Source organism: Mytilus trossulus, chromosome 3, assembly GCF_036588685.1.
Source record: "Mytilus trossulus isolate FHL-02 chromosome 3, PNRI_Mtr1.1.1.hap1, whole genome shotgun sequence".
Classification (NCBI taxonomy): Eukaryota; Metazoa; Mollusca; class Bivalvia; order Mytilida; family Mytilidae; genus Mytilus; species Mytilus trossulus.
In genome coordinates, this window is record NC_086375.1 from 25425101 (window position 1) to 25447412 (window position 22312).

General features: G+C 31.4%; 1 protein-coding gene across 1 annotated transcript; it reads right to left on the reverse strand.

Moving 5' to 3' along the window:
• Positions 1-1950: 1950 nt before the first annotated feature.
• Positions 1951-20558, reverse strand: LOC134710921 (leucine-rich repeat-containing protein 74B-like). The gene is made up of 13 exons (XM_063571336.1): positions 20353-20558; positions 15749-16255; positions 15325-15524; positions 14499-14606; positions 13595-13688; positions 12467-12516; positions 12131-12212; positions 10406-10491; positions 9166-9360; positions 6234-6329; positions 4678-4923; positions 3067-3152; positions 1951-2186 (listed from the first exon to the last, which is right to left on the reverse strand). Exons 2-13 carry the CDS (start codon positions 16206-16208, stop codon positions 2027-2029), a joined length of 1863 nt encoding a protein of 620 aa, XP_063427406.1. The 5' UTR covers positions 16209-16255; positions 20353-20558; the 3' UTR covers positions 1951-2026.
• Positions 20559-22312: the final 1754 nt, after the last annotated feature.

Below are 22312 nucleotides of genomic sequence, written 5' to 3' on the forward strand. Positions count from 1 at the left end.
AATTCATTCAACCATGTTCGTCAAAGTTTCATATAATTACTCGCCAAAACGTAATACTAAAAAAAAATTAAAGACTGAAAGTATTATATATACATGATATTTATGTTATACGAGTTTAAGGCGCAATTACTACATAAGGAAGCCGCCTTCCAAAACCAATTACAACAAGAAATGATTTAAGTGGTTCCAAAGTACACCATGTAAGTAATGTATGTCAAGATACAAAAAGTAAGACAGGTGGATCGAATACATTGCGAATGATCAGATTCCCCAGTCACAATACATATATATGACGCTTCAGAAAGTGTGTATGAATACTTACAGAACTATTTTGTCTAGATATAAACTTTAAAAGTGTGTCAATTTCTTATAATAAATGATTCGTGCATTGTGTCAATTTTATATGTATTTTCAATAAATAGAAAATCATAACTTGATTGACAATGCAAGAAAAAATATCTGTTTAAAAGTCATGTTTTTCTCTTTTTGTTTTTTTACCAGAATTTTGATATTTTATATATTTTTTACCGATCACGCTGTTTTGAAGACGTGAGTTGTCATGCATGTCAAGTTTTGTTAAAATACCAAAAAAAGATATAACTCGAATTTGGTCTAGTATATATCTGAAGTAATTTTGAGAAAAAGAAAACACAAATAGAATGTGGCACATTCATTCTGAATTTACAACGGTGTTGGTTTATTGGAAAGGTCAAAATGTAAGCGGAAGCTAGAAAATGCCAAAGGTTATTTTTTTTTATCAGACTGGCTAATTTCTGCTCAGTTTTAAGTTTTCGAAGTTGTGTTTAGTTTATTTTTGTTCGTGTGATGGTCTTTTTCGTTTTTAGACATGGCGTTGTCAGTTTACATTCTATTGATGAGTTTTAATGTCCCTTTGGTATCATTCACCTCACCTTTACTAAACAGTAGAAATATATGGCAGCTAGTTTTCCAATTTATTGAACCTAAAACTAAATCAAACATTTTGAAAACCGTGAATTGACCCATAAAGGTTTCTCTTTTACAAATTGTAACTTGGATGGAGAGTTGTCTCATTAGCACTCATACCATATCTTCTAATATATGTCAGATTTTGAATTGCTACAATTTTATGTAGCTTGAAAGCACGATCTGTTCTACAGTTTAACACCAATGTCCTGCTCTTGCATACTATGTCATGACAGAAGGTGTTGATGATACGTTCCATCTTTTGTATAATGACAAAGTAAATATTTTGCTATCTAAACCCCCAAAGGGTTGTTAGAGTCATAGCATCCATTTGTACTTAAGATTTTCTTGATCTTTGATTGAAATGAAGTTACTCGTGTAGGTGTCATACCACCAATTAAAAGTCCCTATCTGTTCAACCAAATTTTACAATTTTCATAGCTTTCTAAATATTTTACCTTAAGTTTAACTTCATAGAAACCAGGTATATCCTGAATCACACATGTATCAGCTTTCTACATGCCAATTTTCAACAGGTGTTTAAAATCATATAAAATAGAAAAGGTCTTCCGAAAAGAGGTACCGCTAAAAATAACCCCTGGTTTTCTGGAAATCTTAAATTAGTATACTATGGAGTGCATTAATCCTCAATTTTGAATGCAAACTCATAAACAAGTAAATTTTAGCTCAAAATGGTCTTAACATATTTCTCTTTCACCAAAAGTTTCATTTCTGCCAATTTGTTGGTTAGTTTAAGTAAACAATGACATCAAATGCACTATTTTTTGTCCGAGTAGGCCTACTTTCACATACGTTCTAAATTTGTGGGAGTAATTGGTGGTATGACACCTAAAGGAGAAATTTAGGGTAAAATGCGGACGAATGGATGAACGAACAGAAAAATGGAAACAACTTGCTTAACATGAATATGAAACTTAAAAATACAAATGGTTGATTAACCATGTATGGTCATTTTATTCAAACGTAACTTCAGCTGCAGAGTCAGTTAAAAAGACGTGACATATATATAAATAACAATAATAGAAACGGTCTAATACAGATGGCTAGTTTTTAAAAGTATTCAGAAAAATCTAACACCCGATGATTTCGTTTCCTCTTTTTTCTTTTGAACCGATGCAGGAGTTAGTGCCCTTTTACGACCTGCAAATACACTCCTTAATGGTTCTTCTATACTTGGATCACTTCCTCGATTTACTTGTGTGTAAAGAACAGCAAATTCTCTGAAATAGTAAGGTAACCTTATCAATATTTGTATTTTATAGCAAAACAAACACCGTCATAACATAGGTATAAGGCTTTTTTTTAGATCTTAAGTTTGAATATTTCAGAATATCTTTGTCTAGTGTAACTTTTGTGCTTTTATGATGTTAAAATTAAATCAAAAATGTGTAAAGTTCAAATAAGAATAATTGAAACAAAGATAAATTCATCGAAGATAGAAAAAATAAAATAGCATTGCGAACAACAAACTTCGGAAAATTCTTGTACCATATATCATTCGCGCACCTTGCCTGCGTCCCGCAACTATTTCAGTGTTTAAAAAAAAACCATGTCAATTTTTTCATTTTTATGATGTATCTTGTATTCAAACTACCTTCTCATATAAAAATGCATAAATAAAGGCAAAAGTAGTATACCGCTGTTCAAAATTCATAAATCGATAGAGGAAAAAAAAATCTAGGTTACAAACTAAAACTGAGGGGGAAGAATCAAATATAAGAAAACTACGACACAATAGAGACACAACACCGAAATGTAACACACACAGAAACGAACTATAATGTAACAATGACCATTTTCCTGACTCGGTACAGGGCATTTTATTAAAAAAATTGGTGGGTTGAACCTTGTTTTGTGGCATGCCAAACCTCCCGCTTTAATGGCAATGCTAATTATGAATTTTTACAAGTATCACTCCAAACGTTGGACAATCAAGTATCCCACCTGCTGAGGTGCTGACTAACGATTGAAACATGTACCTTAAGTTACATGTATACATATATAATTCGTCTAAATACCAGCCAGGTTTGTAGATTTGCAGAATATATATCTGGAAATCCAATGATCAGTTATCATTTTAAAGTTCCTCTAGATACGTACTTTAACTGGAAATTCCTGTTTCTGGTATCTCTTATCAGCCGTTTTACACTTTGGATCTTCTTTTTTTCTGGAATCCGTTCACATTCCTAAAAAACATCAATTGTATCCCACTTGAAAAATAAATTTGTGACCATAATTACTTTGGAGATTTTCCCCATTATTCTTAAATCTTTGGCTTATCTCTCTTTAGCAGTTCATAGACAAGTATTTTCCCTTTTTTCTAACTGAAATTTACTACAAGAGATATTTTGATTAAACTGTAAAAAGTAGAATTAATCTGAATAAAGGTTAATCGTTCACATTAATTAAAATTATTAATGATTCTATGAATTTTTGTTTATCATATTGAAGCTTATGTAGTTAATATAATGTCAGATAGAGAATAAAACGATATCGCTGATCTGGAAAAAATGCGTTTTCTCAACTCTTTAAATCAAGGACAAATCATAGAATGACTTGGCAAAAACCAGTTTGTAGGTCATAACTAGAAATCATTTGTATTAGCCATACCTTCAATATCATTGCATGAGTTAGGACTTTCTGTTATGAATTTTCGTCGGAGTTCAGTATTTTTGTAATGTTACTTTTCACATCTATATTCATACCATTTGAATATGATTACACACCTAATAATTTTTATTTTATGCTTTTCAAGAATTTTATTATTATTGCTTTTGGTTTGTTTTGTTCTACGTTTATTAAATTATTTGATCGATTGAAGGAAGATTGCATGCATTTCTATTTTCAAATGAAAGTAGAAAACTTTTTTTTACACATCTTCAGATTTATTGACCAAACAAAAATATTTCATAATTAAATAATGTACCAATCAAAACTTCTGTCCAGATATGAATTTGAGACTGACATGTCATTTTCATCTTGAGTTCTAAAGAATCTGTGCAATTTTCAGATGTGTTTAAAGCTATTGCTCCAGTTATGTTTGATATTTTGTTCGCAGTCACTACAGCATCGTTTGTTCACCTTAAAGTATATTTCTATTTCTTTATAAATATATATCGAAGTTCTGGATAATAGCTAGACGGATCTTTGAGGAATATAATTCAAGAATATTAATAAACAACAAAATTACTGCAGTAAACAGACCCGAAATTTTGTTGAACATGTGAACATTTCTTTTAGACTTAAATGTTTATTTTTGTTTAATTTAATTGGGATGTAAAAGCGTTGACCAAAGCTAATTTTGTATGAATATATCAACGCTTTTACAACCCTTTAAAATAACAAGTTAACGATGGTACGAACTACTAACAGAATCATTCAATTAATTTAATTATTATTTAAACAATTGTAATGTTAAAAGATTGGTTTAAATGAAAATGACCATTTCAGATTAAAATTTATTTTTTATTGTGAAGAACGGCTCAATGTTTACAACTACGAACGTTGTATAAAGTAAAATCACAAAAATACTGAACTCAGAGGAAAATCAATTTGGAAAGTCCATAATCACATGGCAAAATCAAAAAACAAAACGCATCAAAAACGAATGGACAAGAACTGTTGTATTTAAGTATTGATTCAATCATGTATCTCTATTCATCGTTTTGCTTTAAAAAGTAATTCGATGTTAGATAACGTTGAGATTTCTACCTTCATTGCTGCTATGATTTCGTCAGTGGTAATCATTTCTTCTCTTTCTTTTTCATAACCTGGAAACAAGTCATAGACGTCTACTTCAAAGTCTTTCATTAGTTCAACTATCTTTATTAAACTGTAGGTCAACTGATCACTAGTTTTCTCTCGACGTGATGGAGGTCGTGATATTAGTACCGTCATGCCACGTTTATTCTGTAATGTGTTAACGGCATCTATCAGCTCGGCATCAACGTCAATTCCCTGAAACACATTTTAGCATGACTTTAAAGGAGATGTTGACACATGGATATACAATTCATTGTTTTAACAAGCCGTTCTTTTTTAAAATAATATTTTCATTTCGATGACTAATCATTTACCTTAGATTAGCTTAGCTGTATTTGGCAAAACTTTTAGGAATTTTGTTGGTTCTCAATGCTCTTCAACTTCGTACTTTATTTGGCATTTTAAACTTTTTTGGATTCGAGCGTCACTGATGAGTCTTTTGTAGACGAAACGCGCGTCTGGCGTATATACTAAATTTAGTCCTGGTATCTATGATGATTTTATTTACATATATGCTTATGTCGTCACATGGATATACAAACCATTGTTTAAAAAACGTTTAATTAAACCGGTTGAACATTAACGAGCAAACACACACACTTTATTGTTAAGATTTGTTTTAAAAATAATATCCTTATTTCGATGACTTTTAATCTACATATATGCGTATGTTGACCCTATGAGTAAACACAGTCAAGGGAAATTTATTGTCCCTTTATGCTATCAAAACATCTATTATCTCGACATCATATTCAATATCATTAAACAAAGTTTTATACACGTAAATCAGAGATGTTGCTGCATGAAAGTACAAATCAACGATGCTGCTTGAAAGTACAAATCATTGTTATTTAATGAAAGCGTAGGATCTTATAAACATGGGTTTTACAGGTTTCGTATTTCCTAACAAGGTCACATAAAGTCGTGTGTCATCTTTGTTACGTGATACAGTCGTGTGTCATCTTTGATACTCGATACATTCTTTATCAAAGATAATATTCTAAGGTTATTAATTATTTTTATTTCAATACGCATTAATAACAGAAATGTAAAACATATAAATATGTTTATAAAACCAATGATTATGCATAATTCTATGACATTCTATACTAGAATTATAACAGAATCAAATGACAGATCATTTATCGTTATTTATAACCTTTTCATGATTTTTAATATACTTTACCATCTGCCCATGATAATATTACAGCTGAGATGATTCTGATAATATATATATGTGATTTGGTGCCAATCTTAGTTGACTATATTTATCAGCTTTTTACCGAATGACGGTGGTTCTCTCCAAGCACTGCGGCTTGCTTCACAAATCGACTGGACGCCACGATATAGCAAATAATGTTAAGATTGGTGCAAAACGCACAAAAAATCATAAATTATTTTTTTTCGATGTAAATTTTACATCTGCCCCATTTTACAGATATTGTCCATGTACTATTTAGTTACATGTACTATTTAGTTACTTAGCTATAAAATCTTCATATCACCTGAAGTTCAACAGTCGCAAGTCTCTTTTTCATGCGAGAAGAGTATGGTTTCAACAACGTAAGAGCACCAACTGAAGATATATGGTTGTATGAAATCTAAAAAAAAACAAAAGTATTCTGTTAATAAAATATATAAATTTTCTTTCACATTTGCAGGCATTTGAAATGAATATCGTGAATTCTTTTATTTTCGTGGATTGAGGAAAACTTGCATTTCCGTAGATATTTGATTTCGTGGTTTTACCAATCTCTGCAATCACATTGTTATTCGTTGGATATTTGAATTCGTGGTTCACTTGTACTGTGAAACCCACGAATAATAATAAATCCACAGTATCCATACGTGACATTACACAATGAACAAATCAACAAGCAAATAATAATGTGTTTCCATAAAAAAAATGAAGTCGCGCACAGTTTCTCAGAAGTTGAGCTAATTTTCAATTTAATGTCTCTAAATCAAGGAAATTAGAGTACAAATTACTTCCGAGAAAATGATCAATCATTTCTTGACTGCATTTTACCACATCGTTTAACCTGCAGAACATTAAAGAGCAAATAAACCGTCAGTCATTATGGAAGAGTAATGTCCCTTTAACGTTATAGTAGATGGTTAGTGATAGATCAATCATTTTCCTTAGCTTTTACTATTTTCCTTTGGAAAATTAAGTAAGTTTAACTTGTTATGTAATCTCATCTTATCCTCAAGAAGATATTATTCATGAAGATTTAGACGTCAAAAGCTTTAAAGGTTACATAATTTTCTTAATAATCTAGAAGTACAGACACTTATGATTTTATTTCACTTTCTCATAACTATAAAGCCTATAAATGATTGTCATTTCCTTTTGATGTCAGTTCCATCATTTTCATTTCTTAGCATCTTGACATTTAAAAAAACATGAAATAATAAGCTTTTTTTCTTCCTGGTTACACTTTTAAGTAACACTAGATCAGGTTAATCATGAACTTATAAAGTTAAATATTCTAGTCAGGTTTCTTCATCCTTGAAATGATAAGAAAAATTGAAATCAGAGATCATTTCTTTTTAATGAAAACACTACGAGTGCTGCGGAAATGGAAAACAAATAGTGTGATGTGTTTGTCACCAGCTTAAAAAGATAACAGAAACCTAACAATTTGAAAAATGGATCTTTTCAGATTTGTTGAGCTGAGGAAAATATAGAAAATGTATCTATGCTTTTTGAAGACGACAACAATATAAATGAAAAAATAACGATTAAAAATCTAAAAGATTGTTGCTTTATTTGATAGGGTCTTGAAGGGGTAGCAGACTAACGTTTACCTATAAAAACACACATAGACGAATGGACTCGAAAAATTGAAATGGAAATTATGGGGTACTAAAATATGAAGAATAAAGAGTTATGAACGAAACAGATTTATAAGAGAAAAATGGACTTGCAAGATTGAACAATATAGAAAAGATGATTTTCTTAATAATCTATAAGTACAGACACTCATGATTTCATTTAATTTTCTCGTAACTATAAATGATTGTCATTTACTTTTAATGTCCGTTCCATCAATTTCAGTTTTGAATAATAAAAAAAACATGAAACAATAAGCTTTTTTTCTTCCTGGTTACACTTTTAAGTAACACTAGATCAGGTTAATCACGAACTAATAAAGTTAAATATTTTAGTAAGATTTATTTTATCCATGAAATGATAAAAAGCAATAAGAAATAATTTCTTTTTAATGAAAACACTACAAGTGCTGCGAAAATTATAACAAAATGTGTTTGTCACAAGCTTAAAAAGATAACAGAAACCTAACAGTATGATAAATGAATCTTTTTAGATTTGTTGAGTTGAGTAAAATATAGAAAATGTATTTATGCTTTTTGAAGACGTCAACAATATAAATGAATAAAAAAACCGATAAAAATCTAAAGGATTGTTGCTTTATTTGATGAGGGTCTTAAAGGGGTAGCAGACTAACGCATACTTATAAAAACACATATAGACGAATGGACTCGAAAATCTGAAAAGGGAATTATGGGGTACTAAAATATGAAGAATAAAGAGTTATGGACAAACCACACTTATAAGAGAAACATGGACTTACAAGATTGAACAATATAGAAAAAAATTCTTAATGATCTATAAGTACAGACACTCATGATTTCATTTAATATTCTCGTAACTTTAAATGATTGTCATTTACTTTTAATGTCCGTTCCATCATATTCAGTTTGAAATTTAAAAAAAAAAGGAAACAATAAGCTTTTTCTCTTCCTGTTTACACTTTTAAGTCATACCAGGTTAATCACGAACTAATAAAGTTTAATATTTTAGTCAGATTTTTTTATCCATGAAATAATAAAAAAAAAAAGCAATAAGAGATCATTTCTTTTTAACGAAAATAGTACAAATGCTGCGAAAGTTGAAATCAAAATGTGTGATGTGTTTGTCACAAGCTTAAAAAGATAATAGAAACCTAACAATTTGATAAATGGATCTTTTTAGATTTGTTGAGTAAAATATAGAAAATGTCTTTCTGCTTAAATGTAAGACATGTCAACAATCTAAATGAAAATTTAATTGAAAAGGCTTGATAAATCAACGTTTCAGAATCTGTAGGATAATGAGTTTATTTTGTTTATTGTCTTGATGGGGTAATAGACTAGAGTATACTTATAAAAACATACATAGGAGAATAAACTGAAAACAATGAAAAAGGAATTATGGAGTACTAAATATGAAGAATAGAGCATTTGGACACACTAGATTTTAAAAAGAGAAAATCGGACTTAAATATTAAACAATAAAGAAGACTTGCAACCTCAAGTTAACTTATACGGTTTGCCATTGTTTTTTATCAATTATTTTAGGATGCCGTAAATAAACACAACGAATTCAAGGTATTACCCAGAATGCATTATTTTTTTTAAATGGCGATAATGTACCTTGAGTGTCTTCAAATGACGATTATATGGTATTATTGTTGATATTACTCTGGCTACTTTGTCTGTTAACCTATTGGCAGTTATGTCCAGCTCCTCAAGCGAATCTTGGTTCTTTAATGCTTCAAATAAGGCTATTCCTCCATCTTCTCCAAAACCGTTCATAGCAACATTTAATATTTCTAACTGAGTATTAACCTAGATGCAATAGAAATAATGAACAAATCAGCATTGTTGGAAGCCGAATGGTTGTCTATTATTGGCAACGTCTACGTCATTTGGTATCTTGTGAAGAGTTGTTTCATTGACAATCATACCACATCTTCTATTTTATAATTACATTTAAATTACACCTAAAACTAAACATTAACCAATTTGAACCTGTTCAAAAAGGGGAAAACTAAGGTAAGTTCTTCATAATAATCTAGAGGTTCAAGAGGCACGAAGTACTTTTCAAAAGTTATAAATAATTCGAGGTACCATACATTACTATGTAAAACACAAACAGAACTTGTATTCTTAGTTCCTAGTCATTTTTGGGACTCAAACAAGTTTTATTCTCCGAAAATGAAGATTGTGTTCCTTCTCTTTTGTATTCTCGATCATGTTTTCCAAAATTCTTTGTTGAAATTCGTCTTCTTAATCATAAATCAAAATAAATATATTAATGCCTTGTTTTTGGGAACAGACTTAAAGTTCGGTTTATTTCGATAAAGCCGCAATTAATGGAATTCCAGCTGTGTTTTGTCTTAAGATAGAAATTGATGTCCATGAACGCCATCAATCATAATTTTCTAGTTACATTATTCGTTTAAAAGAGAAATTTTGTGACGTAACATTTCACAAGAGTGCTATTGATGATGTTTATTTTCCAACTTTGTCGGCCGAAGTAATGTCCGTAAATTTTAAATTTGTGTAACTATAAAAAAGTCTATTCTCCAAGCGATTTAGATTTTCATTTCTGCTTACTTGACTTTTTTCCTATACTTCAACTATTTCATGGATATTTCCTAGATTTTGATTAAAATCATTACATGAGGCGATCAACACATATAATGCAGCCTTGATAGACACCATAAATAATCATAGACAACCACGGTCATTGATTTGTTATTATACATTTTAACTGATGTAAAGTACACCAACTGTACTCTAGAAAGACTTCTGATGATAAAGACGACATAACGAAAACATCTTTATTATAAATATATATAAATAAAAATACTACAAAATTGCATAGTACCTTTAAACCAGCAGCTAAGGCAATTGCACCCTGTTTTCCAATTTGATTCCAACTAATATCTAACAATTCTAAAGTGATATTGCTTCCTGAAAATCAAGCAATCCAATCATAAAATGAATCACTTCGTCAAGCAGGTTTTAATATTGGTTATATGTTTTATTTCGTTCTGTATATGAATATTTATTCTAGATCTTATTTCTTGACTGTCCTCATTATTTATCAATATATGTCAGTCCAAAGAAAGGAAGTTAACTGCATGAACTGCTTAATTCATTCATTTTACTTTTTAAAAGATAAGTATGGTAAAAAATGAGTTAATAACAATTTATTTTCAATGGAGTTGTATCGTGTAGGGTGCATAGAGGTGATAACCTGTTCGTGTCATCCAGCATGATCCGATTAATATCGCATGCGTACTAACATTGTAAATGTGAACTAACAAATGTCGAATATTTTATCATTTTTAAAACATGTACTGAAAGGTATTGATTGTACCATTGTCGGAAGAATGTTATTTCGTTTGTTTTCCTCCTATAGTTAATGTGTTTCCCTCGGTTTTAGTTTGTAACCCGGAAATAATTTTTTTCTCAATCCATTTAAAACTTTTGAACTGCGATATGCTTCTGTTGCCTTTAATTGTCCCCGGAACGTAGCTATATTCATCGGTATTAGCATAGGAATGTGGATATTTTTTAATGGATTTCCTGTTGTTAAACTTTGGAAAATCTTTTTTTTAATTAAAGAATGTATCTCCCTCGTGCATAGTTCATTCCTTGTGCGTAATTTTTGCAACACTTTAGTCCTCCGTTTTGTTATTTCGATTCTTCAACGTTTTAAAAAGGTATAGTATATAGATGTAATCATATAGTTCATAGCATGCAAGGGCTGTATAGCCAGGCAGAGTTGTTAAAAACTGCCATTGTCGATCTAATTGTTCGGTACTGAATTTGTTTCATTGTCTTTTTTTGTTGCACTTCAGAGTTTGTTTTGTTTCTTTGTTTTCCTGTTTTCCTCTTATAGTTGAACCCTCGGTTTTATTTTGTAACCCGGATTTGTTTTCTCTTAATAGATTTACCTCTATGACTTTCGAACAGCGGTTAACTGTTGCCTGTATTTATAAAGGAATGTATCTCCTTCATGCATAGCTGATTCATCATGCAGAGTTTATAAATTTAGTCCTGGTATCTATGAGGAGTTTATTTACAACCACTGGGTCGATGCCACTGCTGGTGAAGATTTATTTCCCGAGGGTATCACAAGCCAAGCAGTCAACACGTTTTGTGCTGGCATGAATTGTCATTGATATGGTTATATTTATAAATTTACTGTTTGCAAATTTTTGAATTTTTTGAAATATATATAGGCTTTTCTACCTCAGGCATAATTAACCTTAGCTGTATTTGGCAATTTTTTAGGAATTTTGGTCCTCAATGTTCTTCAACTTCGTACTTTATTTGGCCTTGTCAACTTTTTTGGATTCGAGCGTCACTGATGAGCCTTTTTTAGACGAAACGCGCGTCTGGCGTATATACTTAATTTAGTCCTGGTGTCTATGATGAGTTTATTTGCTACTCTTTTTGGTTATATCAACTCTTTAATGCTAAAAGTAAGTCCAAAATTCATTAAGTATTTTGACCTTAATCATCACTGGAAAAACATTCAAAATGTGCATCTAGTTTATTACAATTGGTATTGTTATAAAATATAACATAGTTATTATCTAACCTAAAGCATCTCCAATATACTTTGCAGCTGCATTACCAAGGTTATTGCGTCTTAGATATAACTCCCGGAGGAAAACATTATTCTGTAAAAAGAACATATATCTAACATGTTTAGGTCAATTTAAAGTAAGTCGATCTAAGTGAAGCGCACAAGGAATAAAAGCTTTGAGAAAAAATAGAAAGGGTTAAGAACTTACACTGATTGGTACATTTATATTATTTAGAATGAAATAAGACTATGTCGGTAGAACGTGATTACCAACCAATGAAAAATCTATTAACAATGAGGTATAAAGAAGATGTTAATGTCCTTTTTATTGTTAAGTAATTCTTTTACCTCAATGATCTCTGCTAGATAAGGACCAGACTTTTCTCCGAGACCACAATCTACAATTATTATATAATTAAAAAGTTAAATTACAAAAATACTGATCTCCGAGGAAAATTCAATCTGAATGTCCCTAATCACATGACAAAATCAAATGACAAAACACATCAACTGTCACATTCCTGACTTGGTACAGGCATTTTCAAATGCAGAAAATGGTGGATTGAACCTGTTTTTATAGCGCTAAACCTAGCTCTCACTTGTACGACAGTTTCATCAAATTCCGTTATATTTACAACGATGCGTGACAGACATAATAAATAAATTAGTCAAAATATGGGTACAGCAGTCATGGTTGTGTTTCAATCTTAAAACAATTTTACAAAAAAGCACAAAAGCATCTATCAAATTAAAAACACATTCATTGCTTCGCGTGTCTGACGTCAGAAAATATAAACGTCATTATGAAGAAATATGACGTTCAATGTTAATAAAGGCGTGAAAATTTAAAAAAAAAAGTGTTAGCATCGCATTGTATTTTTAAAAGGTGTAAATGACAAAAGCTGATTGACAAAACACGTACTTTTAACGTGTGTTTTTTGTTGTTGTGTGGTTTTTTTTCGCAGAGGTCAGGTGATGGTTCATGGATGTATGTGATAATATTGTGTTGTCCAAAATGTTTTGTGATTCCAGTAATCTTTGTTTGTGTAGAATACAGCAATATTCAAAAGACCGTACTTCCTAACCTTAGAATGACTGGAACTGACAGTGAAGGTAAATTGTCGATTACAGCCAAAATCCAAGACCGCACTTTTACACCTTGGTTACAAATATTGTGTTCGAGTGTATTTCTTGCACGAGAAAACATCAATGCGTCTTGTTACATTAACTGTTTATAAAGGTAGTGACGTGGCTCAAGTACATTTATTACCGAATGATGTTCGATTTCGTTACAGTTAATCTTTGATTTAGTCTTATAATAAGTTATTGCAAGGATATTTAAAATATAATTAATAAGCAGTATAACTATTTATCTTTTTTCTTCAAAAGGATGTCTTTCAATCACATGGTCGTAAAACCCACGCTAGATTACGCCAAATTGATTGAGTGATATATATATCTGAAGGATCAACATACCTGAAACGTCAGCCTTCACCACGTGATAATTATTAGCCAATATATATTTTAGAATTTTTGCACCTTCTGGACCAATAGGATTATTTGATATATTCTGAAAAATATTTTTAAACAAAAATAAACAACAACGCATGCGTTTCTGTCCTAAGCATTTTCCACTAACAATACAAAGCAATGGAAAAAGTTAGAAATTGTCTTATGAAGATCCGAAAATACAAATGAGTAAAATACAGAATATGAAATTTTTTAAAGTTCTTACGATCTGACATGTCTTACACAAAAATAACGATAATTTAGCCAGTCAAAAACCAAGCCGGTCGATCATAGCCATTTACTAAGTACCCAGAGAACAAAAATACGTGCAGCATTTCTATTGGTTGGTTTTTTAGTCTGTATACAATACTCTTGAGGACCGACAGTCCAGGAAACAAAATACTATGATGCTATCAAATATATCGGCGCCTGACTTTGGAAAGTCACAAACAGAGAGTCGCGAGTGTTTATGCTCAATCAATCCTTCCCTAATGAAATACAGGTTTGCAAAAACAAATGCAACAGCACAACACTCTGTAAAGCGTGTTTGACGGATACATTTTATAAATGATGTTTTTAGGGGAAAGAAGGGATACACCAGATATGATCATGAACTAAACACAGAAAACTTAGCCTAGAATACTTTAGAAAAATCATAATTGAATTGCGAACCATTCGTATTCGGATCTTTTTTAAAGAATTTAAGCCTTTGATTATAGCATTTGATGGAATATCCATTACAGCATACTAGAATGTAAATGCTCCATTATACGATAATTTGTAGATTTATTTCATGAAATACATCGTTTGAAATGGATTATTTGCTAAAGAAGCTATAGATGAAACACTTGTTAAAATCTTTATGACATACGAATTCAATAATGCTGTTGTTCTTTAGCAACATGTCTGCCATAGTCTGTAAATGTTTGTGAGTTATTCCATTATCTTCTAAATCAATACTTTGAAAAGCCAGATTATGCTGCAAAAAAGAAAAGACACATTTAAAATTCAATGTTTCAAAGTTCTGCAATATGTTTCCTTAGATTCTACACTTGATTAGATGATTTTATAAAGTTGTGCCGTCGAGACATTGTCTGATTGTTATTCATTTTTCCACAAAATAATCTTCCATTTATTACAATTTCAAATTTGAAGAATGAGAATGCCTTTTTGATGTCTATATGTCAAACCAATTACAATAGGAAAACAAACAAATCGTTATGTTTGTACTTCTTTATTCTTTATTGTTTCGCTAATTTAGCAATTATATCCTATACTTTTGAAATTGGTTCATTTTCTTTTAATACAATTTGATCGAGAGTCCCATTTTTTTCGAAATGCAATAGATAAGTAAGAATTTTATAGGATCTATAATTTACAATTTGATGTAGACACACATAGACAAACCGTTATTTTAAAAGTAACCAAGGACACAGATCTATTGCATATATATGCCACTATGTTTAACTCTTTTTTATCTAATGCTTGTGAACCACTACTTGCATGTTTTCTTAACCAATGGTATACTTCATCATTCTTAATTTGTTGTCTTCATTTGTTGAACTTCGTATTTCAACCTCTCCTTTTTTATTGACAAGCTAAATGTTCTCTTCGTTAAAACAATGACATAGCACGAATATTACACTGGCTGTGCTGCTGTCATAATCTATTTGACTTAAGTAAAGAAATTTTTATACCTCCACTTCCTTTGAAATAGTTCTGCAATCACTTGACGTCATGTATCGGTGCCTCATTTTGAAATTGTCCTCGGTAGCATGGCGAATTAGGAATGTATTGGGAACAACTTTAAGATCCCGGCATCGCTTTTTGTATTCAGGAAATTCACCAAAATCTTTTATTTGTTTAGTTTTTTCGTCCACAATAAGTTCTAAGCCAACTGCAAAAATATATAGAAATAATGTATGATAAACATAAATATTTTTGATTGAGAAAAAAACATGTATTTTTCTGTGAATGGAGTTGGAAACCGACATATCCTGACTATTTATTTGGAATTTTGGATTTTTGTTATTTAAGCAGGTTTTTAATATCGCCCCCAACTGTTTTATGAGTTCAAAATCATTAAAAAAAAAAGGGGGGGGGTAAAGAAAACAAATATACCTCTATCTTGATCTAAATCTGTATCATATGCGTCATCCTCACTGTCCTCTGTCTTGATGATTCCCAGTTTAGCATCAATGTTAAAATATACTCTTAATTCATCTTTTAGTTTGGAACATTTTATCAATCTTTCCTTCTTTTCGTTATACAAATCGTCACTGATTATTTGGGTGTTATCGAGCAAATTCAAAGGCTTCAGCTCTGATAATGGTGATACATGTATATGTTGACTTCTGCTATCTGCACGCGCTGATTTTCTTGCAGACGACGTACCAGAGTTTGATTTTTTCCGGCGTCGTCGAGGACGTGAGCACGGGGACGAAACAGGTTCGTCGTCAGATGAAATATAGTTTGTTTTGTCTTCAACATTTGGTAGTTTTACTATACAATTTTCTGGTGAACTTTGTTTTGATCGAACCGTGTTAATTTCCGGAAATCTGGTTGTTGGTAGAACATCCATCTCAGAAAAGATTTCTATTCTTTTGATATAAAGAAATCATAAAACCCCTGTTAAAAAAAACCAATTTGTATATATAAAATTGAGAATGGAAATGGGGAATGTGTCAAAGAGACAACAACCCGACCAAATAAAAAAAACAACAGCAGAAAGTCACCAACAGGTCTTCAATGTAGCGAGAAATTCCCGCACCCGGAGGCGTCCTTCAGCTGGCCCCTAAACAAATATATTCTAGTTCAGTGATAATGAACGCCATACTAATTTCCAAATTGTACACAAGAAACTAAAATTTAAATAATACAAGACTAACAAAGGCCAGAGGCTCCTGACTTGGGACAGGCGCAAAAATGCGGCGGGGTTAAACATGTTTGTGAGATCTCAACCCTCCCACTATACCTCTAACCAATGTAGAAAAGTAAAAGCATAACACTACGCACATTAAAATTCAGTTCAAGAGAAGTCCGAGTCTGATGTCAGAAGATGTAACCAAAGAAAATAAACAAAATGACAATAATACATAAATAACAACAGACTACTAGCAGTTAACTGACATGCCAGCTCCAGACTTCAATTAAACTGACTGAAAGATTATGATTTCATCATATAAACATCAGGCACAATCCTTCCTGTTAGGGGTTTAGTATCATACCATCATAACATAAACGAGAAGAACATAACCCGTGTCATGCCAACAACTGTTTTTAGAATAAATGTGTTTAGTTCCGACGCAAAGACCTTCAAAAACAGTTTTATATGTTTGCACTTCTTCCTGCTTTTTGAAATTCAGTTTCCATGTTGGAATAATATAATGTTAGGGTACCAAGATGAGCCCTGCTCCTAATCGTGTATCATTGTTTCCGGTTTTCGGAATCTTTTGAAAAGAAAGTTGAGGATGTTGAACTCGAAATGGTACTATTTCAATTTTTTTTTTGATATATAACATTTGAAAAAAAATGAATTTGCATGACAATTCTAAGGTTCAAATCCAATAACAATGTGACATTGTGAAAGTTTGTTTTGAAAGGCTCCGAAATGACAAATGTTAAACATGTACTTTTCCTTCTAGGTGTATCTTTGATTTGCTATTTGTGCGCCTGCTGCTGCCTCATCGACGCTTTAAAATAAGGTTTGCTCTTCATCTCAATTATGAATTCCGATTGGTTATTATAGAAATCTAAGTAGACTTGTACCAGAATTTCCCCATTCAAAACACGAATCGTGATAATGAATAATAGAGACGAATTGCACTTTCATTCAACAGTCTAGGTATTGTTGGACATGTTATTAATAAACAAAAACAAAAACAAGAAATATATCATATCGTAATGCATTAATACAATCCTAAATAAGTATGAATGAAGATGCGTTCAATTAATTATCTCTAAGAAAAGCCTCATTTTAACAGCTGTGGTGTATTCTAGTCAATGAAAATCTATCTTTTTATTGAATAACAAACTAATTTGCGAGGTGGCCAGTCATTATTCTGTATACTAACGGAAAGTTCTGGTCGTAATGTCAACAACTGTTCCCAAAAGTCACTAGATGACAGTACTTAAAGCTAATCTTGAACAACATATTCCCTACAGAATAAAAAACTTGTCAACTTACGACAGATAAAGATCGGGCTATTAAGTTAGATGATCCATTTATCACACAGTGTAACAACACTTTTGTCGACAAATTCAATAATAAAGAAACAAGGCGAGGAAAAGGAATTTCCTATTGTCACTTACCATTTGTGGTGAATAATAATTAAAAATCGTTATATTGGGCTGTCAAAAGGATTGGTTTATTTAACGTTACGTAAATGTCAATTTTTTTGTCATATGATAGAGGCAAATCAATTAAGCGACAGTTTTTATGAAGACAATAGAAAAATTTGCAAAATACTTTTAGATATTTGATTTGAAATTTCATATCTAGCAAATTTGGATAACTGACATTCGTTAATTACTTTTGTCATATTTCCACGGTAGTGCCATTTGATCTTAACTACTTTAAATTAAACACTTAGTCTAATACTTCAAAGGAATTGGAAAATTTGAATATGACGAATATGTATATATAAAAATAGAAGATGTGGAATGATTGCAATGAGACAACTCTCCACAAGAGACCAAATAGCACAGAAATTAATAGCTATAGGTCACCGTACGACCTGCAACAATAAGCAAAGCCCATATAGCATAGTCAGTTATAAAAGTCCCCGAAATGGCAATATAAAACAATTCAAACGAAAAAACTAATGGCCTAATTTATGTACAAAAAATGAACTAAAAACAAATATGTAATACATAAACAAACGACAACCACTGAATTACAGGCTCCTGACTTGGGACAGGCACATACATATGGTTATGTGTCATTATATCACATGAATGATTTTTTTTCACATTTGCTAAAGATACATTCAATGCTGGAAGTACTTTTTTTCTCTTAAATTTAGTGAGTTCCAGGATAAACGTATCATTATCAAGAGCTAGCCATACTGGAAGCCTATTAAATCTAGAAACTCTAGCCTTTGTTAGTCTTGCTTTTTTTATTTTGAATTAATTTGTAAGCTTATAAGTTAATAGTTGCGTCTTTTTTGCTGATCAAGTATACAATACAATTTAGAGGCCAGCTGAATATCTCGCTGTATAGAAGACTCATATGCGGGCTTGGTTTGTTTTGTTCTCTCTGGTTGTGTTGTTGTCTCTTTGGACACATTCCCCGTTTGCTTTAAACTTTTAAAAAAATCAGTTGAGACAGGAGCACAGGAGCGGATCCGCCAATTTTCAAAGGGTGGGTTCCAACCATATGTCCCCATTCAAATTGCTCAACCGCCGAACCCCCCTCCCCCAAACGTGTAAAGACTCGTGAAGATTTAAAGGGGTAGGTCCGGTAAGGACTCATTTTGGCCTCAAATTTCAGTTTCATCTGACGAAAGATTTTGACCACTTTTTAAACACTTTAGTGTCTATTTTACTTGATTCGATTAGTTTCTGTGCAAGATTTTAACTGATTTAGTCTTTAAAAACGATCCGATTCAAGCTCAAATATGAAAAATTTCTCAAATATGCCAAAAACGTCACTTTTCAGATGTTTTTTTGTCAAAAATGAAAGTGGCCGCATCCGTGTTCATCCACAACCTTTATATATGTTATGTATTATCATAAAATACAACTTTAATTTCAATATTATGGATGAACACGAATACGGCCCCTTTCGTTTTACACGAAAACCGTCTAAAATTTAACTAAAATGATAGAATTTTGAAGATTTCAGTAATTTAGCATGACTATATGGTGCTACAACCCGATATATGTGCATTGTATTGTCAAAAACAGCCCATATTTATGAAGCAGAAGTATTCAACTGTCCAATAAATAACTAAAAGTTTACATTTTAACAATTTTTGTAAAACTGTTATATTTGGGACCAAAAAGAGGTCTTACCGGACCTACTCCTTTGTCCTAGGAATTGTTCATTAATACATATGAAAATATGAAGATGTGGTATGATTGCCAGTGAGAAAACTCTCAATCAGAGACAAATTGACATCTAAGTTATCAACTATAAGCCACATGCGACCTTCAATAATCAACAAAACCAATAGTGAGCTATAAAAGACTCCGAAATAACAAATGTTTAAGATATATATACATTTCTTGTTGTAGGTCTATCTTTTTAGGTGTATCTAGTATTTGTGACGTCTGCTGGAGTCTCATCGACGTAGACTTTGGATTTATCCTACGTCTCGTACTTTATTTTTCTATTGAATATTATAGAAATTTAGGTTGATTTTCACCATAAGTTCCCCTTGCAAAATCAAATCTATCGTGTGAATGAATGATAGAGATGAATTGCACTTGTATTCAACAGTCTGTGAATTGTTGGACATGTTGTTGGTAATAAGTTACTGTAAGCCTGTCAATTCAATATGTCTTATTATTTCCTTTATCCGGTTTAAAATTAGTGCAATTGTATACAATACTACTAAATCTTCAAAATAATAATGGTACAAATTCATAAATCAGATTGATAATATTGTCGTTAAATCAGTCTTGTTCTGAAAGTTATTAAGGAAATACTTTGCAAATGTTTGGTTTCGATGATAACCGAAAAATCAATAATAGACTGAAATGGGGAAAAATGAATCTATTACCTTGTAGTGATTCCATGATAAAACTGACTGTTTAACATTCACTCCATTACGACAATCCACTTCATATACACAATAAAAGATGGTATTGAACAAGATTTGTTTGCTTAAAAATCAAATATTTGTCAAACATTAAAATGAAATTTTATAGGTATTTAATTGTATCGCTTGTATAATATTTACTTGTTGTTGGATTAACGATATAGATAATCCAGTATTAAATACTCGTTAAACAACTTATTTAATCTCTTCGAGTGCAGGATTGAATTGAAAGTATTCTGATATTGTTTAAACTATCAAACATATAGAGAGAGGGACAATAATTTAAAGTTCTCAAAAAATATTAATGATATAAATCTTAATGGAAAATTTTAATATAAAGTTGGTCTTCAGACATAAACAAATATGCCAGAATAACCATTATTATCAATAATCTGTAGTGTGTTATTTTTCTTTCTTTACGCACTAGCATGTAAGTTGTTGAAATACAGAATGTAGAATAAAACTAACTTGGTATTTCAAATTTTACAGTCTCACCATATTGAGAGGAAACTAAAGACTCTATAGGTCTATATGCATCAACATTGGACACTCGCTTGGAATTTGATAAGACTGTCATACAAGTGAGAGGTTTAGCTAGCTATAAAACCAGATTCAATCACCATTTTCTACATTAGAAAATGCCTGTACCAAGTCAGGAATATGACAGTTGTTATCCATTCGTTTGATGTGTTTGGACTTTTGATTTTGCCGTTTGATTAATGACTTTCCCTTTTGAATTTTCCTCTGAGTTCAGTATTTTTGTGTTTTTACTTTTTACATTGTCGACTAGATCAGACACGACAAAAATCTCTTATATTGATCTTGTGAACACTGATATTTTTTTTCTGTTTACAATTTTTCTCTATCTTCTTAAGCTTTTACCAAAAACACCTCGAAAAAATAGTTAAAAAATCGTCGTTCAAAGTTTGCAGGCGGGGTCATCTGGGACATTTGATTTAAACAAGATACTCTTATGATTGTCATGTCCAAGTTTGGTTATACTTGTATTTGGTCTGATAGTTTGAGAGGAGTAGATTTTAAAAGTTGACGACGATGATAGATGGTGGAAACCAAGTGCTAGTGACATGGGAGAGAAGATAACCAAGGGACCATCAAATAAATTAGTCGAAGCAACTGACTCACCTCTGTTTATTTTTTAATATATGATACAGAAAAAAAGGTTTTCCATTCTGTGTTTATTTGTTAGATGTTTTTGCTTTATAAACCCAGCAATTTTATTTTGAGTCCGTATTAAATCAGAAAAATGAGTTTGAACCATAATTGATTATTTTTGTCATAGAACTGCAAAATGTTCAACTCATATCATGATGGCGTCCGACGTTTTCTTTATAATATCATAAAATATAAAATTGAGAATGGAAATGTATGACCCGGCCTCCTTATAATGAGACCTACAAATATTTCCAGGTTCAAGTGGGAATGATGTTGCACAGCTGTTCGTGTAACTTATGAAGCAGTAAATTCTGCACGCCAGATTTGGGCGAGATTGCTATGGCAAAATGAAGTTTCTTGTGGACTGTTATTTAACAATGATGCTGATTGGACTACTCCAGCCCTGTAATAAAATTCTTGCTTAACTTGGAGGTTCTCTTTGGTGGTGTGTACTGTAAAAAAACGTAGTGACGTCTTTGCGGAATTCGGAAGACAAATCCAATGCCTCATGTTGAGTGAATTCAACATTTTGTATATTTAATGAATCCTTTCAAAAACTCTTTGATGGATCCGTCCGTCATCTTTTGCAGTGCAATGTTTCTGCGCTTTTTAACATAATCTAATTGCTCCTGTTGAAGTCCGAATTTGTCGCCTTAAATTCTTGTTGATCTATCGAGCTAAACATACCAATTGTACTCATTTTAATATGTTCAGATACAGATAATTGATGAAATATTTGTCACTGAAC